This window comes from Natrix helvetica (genome assembly GCF_964273705.1).
Source record: "Natrix helvetica genome assembly, chromosome: 16".
NCBI lineage: Eukaryota > Metazoa > Chordata > Lepidosauria > Squamata > Natricidae > Natrix > Natrix helvetica.
This window is the reverse complement of record NC_138563.1, coordinates 6,841,907-6,855,236: the sequence shown is the minus strand read 5'-3', so window position 1 is coordinate 6,855,236 and position 13,330 is coordinate 6,841,907. Positions and strand designations below refer to the sequence as shown.

The window sequence follows — 13,330 nt, the reverse complement described above, 5'->3', positions numbered from 1 at the left end:
CTAGTAGGAAAAGGAGGAGGAGGGAGGCGATGACTGTGTGGTCCTTAGTGATTTCTGAGATTGGTTGTTTTCTTGCAGACATTCTATTACCAACTAGGTAACATTATCAGTACTAGAATGAAGGGGAGTTTGCAGAAGGGAGGAGGAGGAGGAGGGAGAAAAGAAGGAGATTGAGGAGAAGGAAGAAGAAAAAGAAGGAAGAAGGAGGAGGAAGAAGAAAGAAGGAGGAGGAAAAGAAGGAAGGAGAAGGAGGAGAAGGAAGAAGAAGGAAGGAGGAGGAGGAAGAAGAAAGAAGGAGAAGGAGAAGAAAGAAGGAGGAGGAAGAAGAAAGGAGAGAAGGAGAAAGAAGGAGGAGGAAGAAGAAGAAGAAAGGAGAGGAGAAGAAGGAAGAGGAGAAGAAGGAAGAAGGCAGAAAATAAGGAAGAAGGAGGAGAAGGAGAAGAAGGAAGGAGGAGAAAGAAGGAGGAAGAAGAAAGGAGGAGAAGAAAGAAGGAGGAGGAAGAAGAAAGGAGAGAAGGAAAAGGAAGAAGGAGAAGAAGGAAGAAGGAGGAGAAGGAAGAAGGAGGAAGAAGAAGAAGGGAGAAGGAAGAAGGAGGAGAAGGAAGAAGAAGGAGAAGAACAACAACTGTGGGGTCCTTAGTGCTTTTTGAGCTTGGTTGATTTCTTCCAGACATTTCATTAACCAAAGCAGGTACTGTATATCACCAGTGCACTGATGATGTAACTTAGTTCGGTAATGAAATGTCGGCAAGAATACAACCAAGCTCACAGTGCTAGAATCATATTATTAAGAGTGACAATAGCCAAGACAGAAGTCCAGAAGTCCTTTTGGAGAAAATCCACATTTCAAGTCAGTGGAAAAAACCCCAATCTTATTTGATACATATCAGCGTGGGAAGCCGCCAATTCCTCCTTGCGAAACAGATTTTTTATTTTTGTCATTCGGTAAAGATTAAACTTCTCCCGCTCGGGGAGATAATCTTTAACACCCCTAGGCGAGTTGGGCAGGATGGGTTCTGTAGTCCTGACGGTGAGAACTGTCATCCCGCAGAATTGCAAAGATGCCCAATTAGGGAACCCCGGAGCAGGATGAACAGAGGAGAGAAGCGCCCGGACGCTCCGTGCGTAGGATTTGACACGGATCTGCTTACCTTCTCGGTCTTCCGTTTTCATCCGGGGGAACGACGGTGATGGTGACTTTTTTCGCCGTCCGCAGGAGTTCGGCGGTCTGCGGGGGCGTCAGGCCGGGCAAGGGTCTTTCGCACACGCGGACCAAGCGGGCCCCTGGCTGGAGCCCGGCTTTTTCTGCAAAGGTAAAGCGTTCCACTTCGGTGACAAACCCTTCGTGGTCCATTTGGAACCCCAGCTGGCCAACGCCATTCCGTAAGAGGGTCAGTTCTCGAGTCTCGCAGCCGCGGGTCACCAACTAGCAGAGGGAGGGAGGGAGGGGGTTAGATTGGGGCAGATTGCAGGGGTGATACTGAAATATCATCATCTTTTAACGATCCCAGAATCCCTTGCAGGGAACTGAATGGAACTAGCAGAGTGTTTTAATGGCCAGATGCCTTTCCTGTTGCCAATGCGGAATTTTGTTCAGCAGATATATTCTCATCCTGCCCAGAGAGAGAGAAATATCTGCCTCTGTTTTAGGGATTTAAAACTTATATTTATATCAGCTTTGTACAGTTCTTTTAATTGTATTTTAACCTCCTCCAAACTGTACATATTTAACTTTTTTATTGTTTTTATTTTTATTTTATTTTTATTTTATTTTATTGTATTTTGTGATATTCTCTATGGACTGTACACCGCCCCGAGTCCCTTCTGGGAGAGGGGGCGGTCTAGAAGCACCAAATAAACTAAACTAAACTAACTCTATCTAGCATTGAAAGCCTCCTGATTGTGAGGCCCCATAATCCCTTGTGGGGTGGAATCTGGGCAACTAAATGCAGCTATGTGTTTACTGGCCAGATGCCCTTCCTGTCGCCAATGCAGAGTTATATTCACAGAGATATTCTCCATGTGGCCAGTGAGAGAAATATCTGCCTCTACCTAGGATTGAACTCACAGCCCCCTGATTGTGACTCCAGGACACAGCAACCGTCGTAAGTACGAGTCAGTTGCCAAGCATCTGAATTTTTATTCAGATTATCAGTGAGAAAACCATCCCGCGTCCCCTTTTTTCCAATGCTGTTGTAACTTTCAAACGGTCACTAAATGAACTCTTGTAAGTTGAGGACTACCTGTACACACCAGATCGCCTCTGAGCATGTGGAGAGTGCAATGCCCTCCCGGCAAGGAAGAACCGTAAGCCCACGCAGATCTAAAATTCCATAAGGAACCACATTTTTCCCCCTCACCAAAAAAAATCCCAGAAAAAGGCAAATTTGCCCCCCAAAAGCATACTTGTAGCCGATGGACGATATCGCGAATATCGGAAGCCTGGCCCTCGTCCACACGCATGCAAATATAATCCCCAGTTTCGTAATAAAGGTCCAAGGTGCAACTTTCCGAATAAGTCCAAGCCAGGATATCCCGGCACGAGCAGTTAAAAACCACTCTCTTCTCGCGGGCATCAATGAGGACTAGAAACTCCGAGGAGATGCCCAGCAGGCACCGGAGATCCAACGTCTTGCTTTTGGGGTCTTTGCTCCCATCCCGGGCCCAGACGCCCCACACCAAAGCACCGGCGCTGTGGGCCTCGGCTCCCTTAGGAACTTTAGACTTCTCGCGTTTCTTGGCCGCCGGCAAAGTGATCAGAGGCCGGCGGGAAGTCGAGGCCTCCAACGTGCTGGTGGTGACGTGGTTGAGCGCCAGGTCGCGGAGGTACTCCTGGCGCGTCCGGGTGGCCATGGCGTGGAACTTGCCCGATCGCTCGGCGGAGTTTTCGGCGTTGATCACCTTGGCGAGCAGGAGGTCCCGGAAAGCCGGACCCTTCAGGAAACAGTTCTCGGCAGGAATGCAAGGCCCAAAGTGCGGGATGTCCTCGGTGCAGCTGACTGCCACGCTGGACGGAGAGAAGGAAAATGGTTATTGATGGACTCTCCGGGGAATTCTATGCTATTCAGAAATCTTCTATTCTATTCTGTTCTGTTCTATTCTATTCTTTTCTATGCTATTCTATTCTATTCAGAATTCTTCTATTCTATGCTATTCTATTCTATTCAGAATTCTTCTATTCTATGCTATTCAGAATTCTTCTATTCTTTATTCTATTCAGAATTCTTCTATTCTATTGTATTCTGAATTCTTCTATTCTATTTTATTCTTTTCTATTCTATGCTATTCTGAATTCTCCTATTCTATTCTGTTCTATTCTATTCTTTTCTATTCTATGCTATTCTGAATTCTCCTATTCTATTCTATTCTCTTCTATTCTTTTCTATGCTATGCTATTCAGAATTCTTCCATTCTATTGTATTCTGAATTCTTCTATTCTATTCTTTTCTATGCTATGCTATTCTATTCAGAATTCTTCTATTCTATTGTATTCTAAATTCTTCTACTATTCTATTCTATTCTTTTCTATTCTATATTCTCCTATTCTATTCTGTTCTGTTCTACTCTATTCTTTTGTACGCTATGCTATTGTATTCTGAATTCTTCTAGTCTATTGTATTATAAATTCTTCTATTCTATTCTTCTATTCAACTTTTCTATTCTATCCTATTCTGAATTATTCTATTCTATTCTTTTCTTTTCTGTGCTATGCTATTCTCTTCTATTTAGAATTATTCTATTCTATTCTATTCTGAATTATTCTATTCTATTCCAAAGATCTTTTGAAATGATCAAATTTGCAGCTAAGCTACAGGCCATCTGTCAAACATGTCGTGAAAATAACTATACAGGCAGTTCTTGACTTACAACAGTTCGTTTAGTGACTATTCAAAGCTACAACGGCAGTGGAAAAAGAGACTTACGACCGCTTTTCACAATTTACGACCACTGCAGCATCCCCCCCACCCCTCTGGTCACGTGATCAAAATTTGGACACCTGGCAACTGATTCACATTTATGACCGTTGCAATCCTGTGGTCCCCTTTTGCGACCTTCTGACCAGCCAAGTCAAGATTCACTTAACAACCGTGTGGCTAAACTTAACAACTGCAGTGATTCACTTAAGAACAGGGGCAAGAAAGGTCGTCAAAGGGGACAAAACCCACTTTTGACAAATGTTGCGCTTATCAACAGCCATACTGGGCTCCACCGTGGTCGTAAGCCGAGGACTACCTGTATTCTACAGTCTCTTTCCTTTTTTAAAAATTTAAACCTTTGTATGTGTGTGTGTGTGTGTGTGTGTGTTTGCTTGCAGAGGAAAGGTACACAAAAAAAATTAAAGGAAAAAAAAAGATTAAAAGAATTGTCTGGTGGAATTTCATGGCTGGTCCTGCAGCGCCCCCTAGTGGGCACTGCAGGAACGGAGATTCTGCAAAAGCTCCAAATTAAAACCACAAGAACCAAGATACAGGTAGCTCTCCACTTATGACCACGACCGAGCCCCAAATTCCTGCTCTTAAGTGAGACATCTCACAAACATTTGTCTGAAATGGTATAGGCTAGTCTCCTGTTCGAACAGGGGGTGGAACTAGATGACCTCCAAGGCCCCTTCCAACTCTGTTATCCCACTTTCTATGTGCTAACCTTTCTTGCAAACTGGTTAAGTGGATCACTGCAGCTGTTTAGCTAGTAACACCGCTGCTAAGCGAATCTGGCTTCCCCATTGTCAGAAGGTCGTAAAAGGGGATCACACAACCCGGGGACATTGCAACTGTCTTGAGTACATGCCAGTTGCCAATTGTTTGATATCATGGACCATGGGAATTCTGCAATGGTCATATGTGTGAAAAATTGTCACTTTTTTTTCAGGGCTTTATTCAAGAGCTGAAGAAGCTTCTTGCATGAGAAGCGAAACGTCTTCAGGGAAAAACAAGGAAATCCAGTTGCCTCTTGTAATTTTGAACAGTCACTAAATCATCCTCATGTTTTAATGACCTCATAACCACTTGCTGGGTGGAGTCTGGCCAACTGAAGGGAGCTAGCAGAAAACTTTACTGGCCAGATGCCCTTCCAGTTTGCCATAGCGGAGTTGTGTTCCAGCAGATCTATTCTCATCGTGCCCAGAGAGAAATATCCGCCTCTACCTGGAATCGAAACGATTGTAAGGCAGGTGCTCCACCTCTGGGCCACCGCACCAACAGTCGCTAAATGAGAAGGTTGTAACTCAACAACCACCCGTACGAGAGACAGCTGTGTTCTGTACATGAATGCAACCTCTTTTATGGTGTACAAAGAAAAAAAGTTGGAAATGAGATTACTATCGCATTCACAGCGGATTCCTGGAGCACAATTTTTTTTGTAAAACGGGATTTCATTGCACAGCTTTGATCGGTGGGAGATTCCAACAGACTGAATAGCTGTAAAGGAATTCTAAACAATTGGTGACGTCTGCATTTGATCCTCCAGATTCAGGGGCAGTCTATCGGTAATTGCCAAAGAGCAGAAGCAAACAGCTTCCTGTCTTTTCCTGCTTGGGGAAAACGGGATACAGTTACTCTTGATGGCAATGAGGGCCAGAATTTTTCATCGCTAAGAGATGCAGTTCATAAAGCACAAGGACACTGCTTAAAGGCCACAATCTGGTTACCGTTAACTGAAGTCCCATTGCCACAGGGCCATACCCTTACTGGGATGGCTAGCTGATGAGAGCTAAATATCTTGAAATAGATCTATACTAGTCTCCCTTTATTTATTTATCAGCACAAATGCAACACAAATATAAAAAGGCAACATTAAAAATATGCTTTTCTGCCTGGATGGTCTCCTTCAGTGAGCCGATAGACAGAAAGGGGGAGTAGTGAGTTCCCTCCCATATTTGGACATAGCAGGGGTTGTAACACAAATACTTACATACATACATACATTTAAAATAAACTACTTCAGCTTCAACCTCAATAATATACGGGCAAACAATAGATACAAACTCAAGGTAAACCGCTCCAAACTCGACTGCAGAAAATACGACTTCAGCCACAGTGGTTAACGCCTGGAATGCTCTACCCGACTCCGTTGTTACATCCTCAAACCCCCCACAGCTTCAACCTTAAAAGTGTCTACTGTGGACCTCACCCCATTCCTAAGAGGTCCGTAAAGCGGGCGTGCATAAGCGCACCAACATGCCTAATGTCCCTGTCCTACTGTATTTGTCTGTATTTACTTCCTTTGTTCATGTCCGTGTTTATACTTATACCTGTTATCTCGTACGTGTTTGACAAGCTAAATAAATAAATAAAATCAACAAATAAATAATATCTAAGGGTATGAGTGCTGTTGATCAATTTGCCTTCTGAGAAACATTAATTCCGTAAGAGGGCCAAGGCAGCTTCTCCAGGCATGTACATGCATGAAAGGATTTCTAGTCCACATTAAGAAAGCATTCTTAAGAACAGACGCATTTTTGGGAAAAAAAAAAAAAGCTTTCAAGAAATCCCCTTCTGGTATGATCTATACACACAAAGAGCTTCTTTCATGCACGAAATGACCACAGAGGAAAATATGGGTATTTTCCAAAAACACAGCTTTCTCACTCAAAGAAACGCAAGCAATTCAACGTATCTGGGACATGAATTAGGCAGGTTTTTTTGTGGTTAACTTTTCATCAGCGACGTCAAAAACGCCATCGGCTTTTGGAGTGACCCACAATGAGGTATTTGAGTTGGTTTGAATCTCATTTTTTTTATTTTTCCTCCTGCAAAGGAACACGGGACTGCAATTCGTTGCACATTTCATTCTCAAAAAACCAAAATAAAAAAACACCCCGATCGTTTCCGTGCGTAATGGAAGCAAAGATAAGAGGAAGGAGGAACTTTCTCAAGTCACGGAAAGTTTTTTTTTTTTTTAAAAAAAAGAACCACAATCAAAATGTGAAATTCTACTGATAGGAAATAGATTACATGCAAATCATGTCTTTAATAACTCACTGAAGCCAATGAAGGTTTCATAGAATTCTAATTTTGCTCTGATTACAATACAATAGTAGAGTTGGAAGGGACCTTGGAGGTCTTCTAGTCCAACCCCCTGCCTAGGCAGGAAACCCTATACCGTTCCAGACAAATGGCTATCCAACATCTTCTTAAAGACCTGCCTTGACTCGTTTGCCAAAAATATCGAGGGAGGGAATACCTATCCCACATACCTTCCTCCTCCTATTTCCCCCCCCCCATATAATGACAACCCTGTGAGGTAGGCCCAGAGGGAGAGGAGGAGAGAGGAGGACTGGCCCAAAAAGTCACCCAGGTAGCTTTCGTGGCTAAGGCAGGACTAGAACTCACCGTCTCCTTCTTTCTAGCTCTGGTGCCTTAACCATTTAGACCATGCGTGTCCAAACTTGGCAACTTTTAAGCCATGTGGACTTCAACTCCCAGAATTCTCCAGATGGGGTTGGCTAGGGGATTCTGGGAGTTGTATCCCAGATATCCTAAAAGTACCACAGTGGTGAAGTACTGCTTCTGGGCCAATAAATAATCCTATCCTATCCCTCTATTCTATTCTATTCTATTCTATTCTATTCTATTTCTATATGCTATTCTATTCCTGTATTCTATTCTATTCTATTCCTATATTCTATTCTATTTCTATTCCTATATTCTATTCTTTTCTTTTCTATTCTATTCTATTCGATTCTATTTCTATATTCTATTCCTATATTCTATTCTATTCTATTCTATTCTTTTCTATTCTATTCCTATATTCTATTCTATTCCTATATTCTATTCTATTTCTATTTCTATTCCTATATTCTATTCTATTCTATTCTTTTCTATTCTATTCCTATATTCTATTCTATTTCTATTCCTATATTCTATTCTATTCCTATATTCTATTCTATTCTATTTCTCTATTCTATTCTATTCCTATATTCTATTTTTTTCTTTTCTTTTCTTTTCTATTCCTATATTCTATTCTACTCTATTCTATTTCAGCTCTGCAAAATGGGGAAATATTGCTGCAAATCAAAACTTTTACCGTGTTTCCCCCGAAAACAAGACAGGGTCTAATTTTCTTTTGAGCCCCCGAAATAAGTGCTTGACCTTATTTTCAGGGAGGTCTTATTATTTTTGAGGTGGCGAGCGTGGTCACCTCGCGGCTGCTGCTGTGTTGCAATATTTTCGGGGAGGGCTTATTTTGGGGGAAAGGGTTTATTTCAGTGCAGGCGCTCCAAAGCCCGATTGGGCTTATTCCTTATTTTCGGGGCAACAGGGTATTTGGAGGTGTTTTGAACCTGAAAACTCTCTTATAATTTGCGCACTCCAGACAGGACTATTTAAAAAAAAAAAAACCCCAAAACCCCCACACTTTGACAAAAACAAAGGCACAGTCATTTCCCATAAGTGCAGAAGTCAGGATGCAAATGATGTCTGAATCACGCTAAAAACCACATCACATTCGACCGAGAGACCAACTATGTGCGCGCAAAGTTTTCCAACACATCACATGCGAAAGTGTGAATCAACAGAAGATTATGGCCTTTTTTGGGGGGTTGTTGTTATCAAAAGCATCAAATAAAAAAGAAATTGTGAATTGTCTTCACCCTGTAGGTCTTTTGCAATGATTTGGAAGGGGGGGGGGCTGCCTAAAACCGGAGTGCTACTAAGGACATGCCACCCCTTTTCTCCACTTAGTAAGGCCATACATGGAATCCTGCATTCAGTTTTGATCACCACATTATAAAAAGGATTTTGAGACTCTAGAAAAAGTGCAGAGAAGAGCAACCAGGATGATGAGGGGACTGGAGGCTCAAACATACGATGAACAGTTGCAGGAACTGGGCATGGATAGTCTAGGGAAGAGAAGGACCAGGGGAGACAGGAGAGCATCTTCCAATATTTGAGGGGCTGCCACAGAGAGGATGAAGACGGTCAAGCTATTCTCCAAAGCCCCTGAAGGCCAGAGAAGGAATAATGGATGGAAACTGACCAAGGAGAGATTCAACCTGGGAACAAGGAGGAATTTCCTGACAGTGAGAACCACCAACCCATGGAACAGAAGTTGCCTTCCAAAGTTGAGGGAGCTTCATCCCTGGAGGCTTTCAAGAAGAGCCTGGACTATCATCTGTCAGAAATGGTGTAGGGTCTTTTGCTTGGGCAGGGGGTTGGACTAGATGACCTACAAGGTCCCTTCCCATTCTGTTAATCTGCAACATCTTCCAATATCTGAGGGGATGCCAGAACGGCGTCAAGTTATTCTCCAAAGCACCTGAAGGCTAGACAGGAAGCAATGGGTGGAAACTAATCATGGAGAGAAGCAACTTAGAACTAAGGAGGAATTTCCTGACAGTGGGAACAATTAACCAGCGGAACAGCTTGCCACTTGCCAGTTGTGGGTACTTCATCATTGGTTGTTTTTAAGAAGAGACTGGATGACCATTTATCTGAAACGCTATAGGGTTTCCTGCCTGAGCAAGGGGTTGGACTAGAAGACCTCTAAGGTCCATGGTTGCAGAAATTGGGTTTGTCTAGTCTAGGGAATCGAAGGACCAGGGGTGACATGGCAACAGCCTTCCAATATTTGAGGAGATGTCACGAAGAAGATGGGTCTACTTATTTTCCAAAGTACCAGAAAGCGAGAGAATAAATCACGGATGGAAGATCATTAGAGACACATTCAACCTGGGATTAAGGTAGGACATTCCTGATAGTGAGAACATTTAATCAACACAACATCCCAGAGTTGTGGGGGGGCGTGAGTCAGGAGCACAATAAGGGTGCAAAAGGGACGTAAGGGGGATGCACAAGACACAGGTCAGAGAAGTGTACAAGAGTTATGGAAAGGTCATGATCTATTCCAGTTCCTGTGTTTACACCCTGCCAGTTATGCGCAGATTTTTTTTTTTTTAAAAAGCAGATGTGAAAGTGAATTTTAGCACGATGAAGTGAGGGAGGTTGGGGTAAATTTATCTCCAGCTGATGTTATTTAAACGTCAAGACAGACGAATGGCTATGCCAAGATTTGAACTGCCAAGAATTTCCGCATGAGTTAGTTGCATGAAACATTGCTGTGTGTCTACCCAAGTGTGAAAATCAACTCAAACCGAAGCCTGCTTGGGCGGGGGGTTGGACTAGATGACCTACAAGGTCTCTTCCAACTCTGTTAATCTAATCCAATCCAATCCAATCTTCGGTTTGCAAGTGATCTTTGGGTGATTAGACCACAATTAAAATTCTTTCGAAGTCAGGGCAATCCAGGAAAAAATCACACTATAAACAATACAATACAATACAATACAATAATAGAGTTGGAAGGGACCTTGGAGGTCTTCTAGTCCAACCCCCTGCCTAGGCAGGAAACCCTATACCGTTTCAGAAGTACTTTGAAAACAGGACGGCTTTGTCAGCGCTTCCCCCCCCTCCCACACCCCCATCCTCACCTGTAGGTGGTATGATCCGAGGAGGAATGGTGTACTCTGACCACAATGAAAACGTGCTGGAACTGGGAACGAACCAAGCGAGGGGTGAAGGGGAGAGCTCCCGGTTCTTGGAAGATGATGGTGACAATGTCGTTGCCAATGTGTCGTTTCCTCAACAGCTGGAAGGAAAGAAGAAAAAGGGAGAGAGGATGTCAAACCGCTTACGGCAGTGATGGCTAACCTGTTTCGGGCTCCCGTGCTATGCGTGTGACCCTAGCGCGCATGGGCGTGCTCCCCCACCCCGCCTGGGGGCTTCAGGAGCTTCCCTGAAGCTTCCAGATGGCGAAAAATGGCCCTACAGGGAACCCGGAAGTTCGGGAACGGTGACTTTCGGTTTGCTTGTAGGGCCGTTTTTTGCCCAGGGAAGCCTCCTGAAGGCTCCGGAGGGCGAAAAACGGCCCTACCAGCAAACCGGAAGTCTGTTGACTAACTTCTGGTTTGTTCATAGGGTTGGTTTTTCAAGGAAGCCTCTGGAGGGCAAAAACCAGCCTCAAACGAACGCCGAAGTCAGCTGGCCATCGTCAGCTGACAGGGCAATGCCTGGCGTGCCCTAACGAATGGACAAATTCTTTGTGTGTAGCCAATCACACTTGGACAATAAAGAATTCCTATTCTGTTCTATAATTCCATTCCATTCTATTCTACTCTACTCCTATTCTAATTTTACTCAATATTCTATTCTATTCCATTCCATCCCACTCTATTCTATTTTTATTCTAATTCTAATAATTGTTATTCTATTTTATTCTACTCCTATTCTATTCTAATTTTACTCAATATTCTATTCCATTCCATCCCACTCTATTCTATTTTTATTCTTTCAAATTCTAATAATTGTTATTCTATTCTACTCTACTATTCTAATTTTACTCAATATTCTATTCTATTCTATTCCATTCCATCCCACTCTATTCTATTTTTATTCCTTCTAATTCTAATAATTCTTATTCTATTCTATTCCATTCGACTCCTATTCTATTCTAATTTTACTCAATATTCTATTCTATTCTATTCTATTCTATTCTAATTTTACTCAATATTCTATTCTATTCCATTCCATTCCATCCCACTCTACTCGATTTTTATTCCTTCTAATTCTAATTCTAATAATTCTTATTCTATTCTACTCTACTCTTATTCTATTCTAATTTTACTCAATATTCTATTCCATTCCATTCTATTCTATTTTTATTCTTTCTAATTCTAATAATTCTTATTCTATTCTATTCTACTCTACTCTTATTCTATTCTAATGTTACTCAATATTCTATTCTATTCCATTCCATCCCACTCTACTCGATTTTTATTCTTTCTAATTCTAATTCTTATTCTATTCTATTCCAATTTTACTCAATATTCTGTTCTATCTCATTCCATTCTATTTTATTCTATTCTAATTTTACTCACTATTCTGTTCTATTTTATTCTATCTCTATTTTCATTTTATTCCATTCTATCTCTACTCGATTTCTATTTCCACTTATTTTGTATTTCTATTCTATGGACACCAGTCACACAGACCCTGTAATACAGGCAGTCCTCAACTTAAACAACCATTTCTTTAGTGATGATTCACTGTTACAACAGCACTGAAAAAAGTGATTTATTTACGAGCGTGTTTGGCACTTGCAACACTGCAGTATCCAGTCAGGTGATCAAAATTCAGACGTTTGGCAACTGACTCATAATTACGACGATTGTTGTGTCCCCTTTTGCGACCTTCCGGCCAGCAAAATCCACAGGGAAGCCAGATTCCCTTAACAACCGTGTGACTAACTTAACAACCGCAGCGGTTCACTGTGGCCAGAGAAGTGTAAAGTGGAGCAAAACTCACTTAACAACTCTCTCGCTTAGCAACAGAGAGGTCAGGCTCCATTTTGTGGTCATAAGTCGAGGACTACCCATACTTTTGAACGTCCCTGATCTGCCTCACAACAGTTTGATATTTTCACCAGACAATCCCAGATTATCTGAGGAAGCATTCCCCCCTCGCCTGGCATCTCAGATCGGCAACTCGCTTTTTCTGCTTTCTCTTCTGCAATTTCACTCACCTGTTGGCGGTTATTTGGCGTGTAGGGCAACATGGTGGAGACATGGAACATAATCTCATAGTCCTGATACGTGGTATACAGGGAGTGGGTCCCCGTGGAGTCGTCTGCAACGAAGGGGCAAGGGAAAGATTGTTTTGGTAACTTTAAAGACAGCCTGCTTTAAAGAAAACCGTGACAGGCAGAAAGAATCGGAGGAACCATCTTTCAGATTGCAGCGTGGAAGATTCAGTCAATTCTTGGGCTAGAAATTTTTGAGTCTACAATAAACATAAAGGTAAAGGTTCCGCTTGCACATCTGTGCTAGTCGTTCCCGACTCTAGGGGGCGCTGCTCATCTCCGTTTCAAAGCCAAAGAGCCAGCGCTGTCCGAAGACGTCTCCGTGGTCATGTGGCCGGCATGACTCAACACTGAAGGCGCACGGAACGCCGTTCCCTTCCCACCAAAGGTGGCTCCTATTTTTCTACTTGCATTTTTTTACGTGCTTTCGAACAGCTAGGTTGGCAGAAGCTGGGACAAGTCACGGGAGCTCACTCCGTTACGCGGTGCTAGGGATTCGAACCGCCCAACTGCCAACCTTTCTGATCGACAAGCTCAGCGTCTTAGCCCCCGAGCTACCCTTAGATAAATGGCAGCAATTGTGGGATGGAACTATTAAATTGACAATGTCGACTGCCCATAAGGAAAATTTGTGTAGAATGTTTTATCGATGGTACTTTGCACCGAGAATACTGGCAAAAACGTTTCAAGTTAGATCGGCTAAATGTAAGCAAGCCTCTGGCTCATACTATCATATGTGGTGGACATGCCCCAAAGC

The 13,330-nt window shown here is 42.7% G+C and overlaps 1 protein-coding gene across 2 annotated transcripts in view; it reads right to left on the bottom strand.

Annotated features, from left to right (window-relative positions):
• Positions 1 to 13,330, bottom strand: part of LOC309400151 (signal-induced proliferation-associated protein 1-like) — a 53,210-nt gene that overhangs the window by 20,105 nt on the left and 19,775 nt on the right. For both annotated transcript variants that reach the window (XM_081968509.1, XM_081968510.1), the window contains exons 6-9: positions 12,517 to 12,620; positions 10,427 to 10,584; positions 2,407 to 3,007; positions 1,152 to 1,426 (exon numbers count right to left, since the gene is read on the bottom strand). In XM_081968509.1, coding sequence (XP_081824635.1) covers positions 1,152 to 1,426; positions 2,407 to 3,007; positions 10,427 to 10,584; positions 12,517 to 12,620 — 1,138 coding nt within the window. The remainder of the gene's footprint in view (positions 1 to 1,151; positions 1,427 to 2,406; positions 3,008 to 10,426; positions 10,585 to 12,516; positions 12,621 to 13,330) is intronic.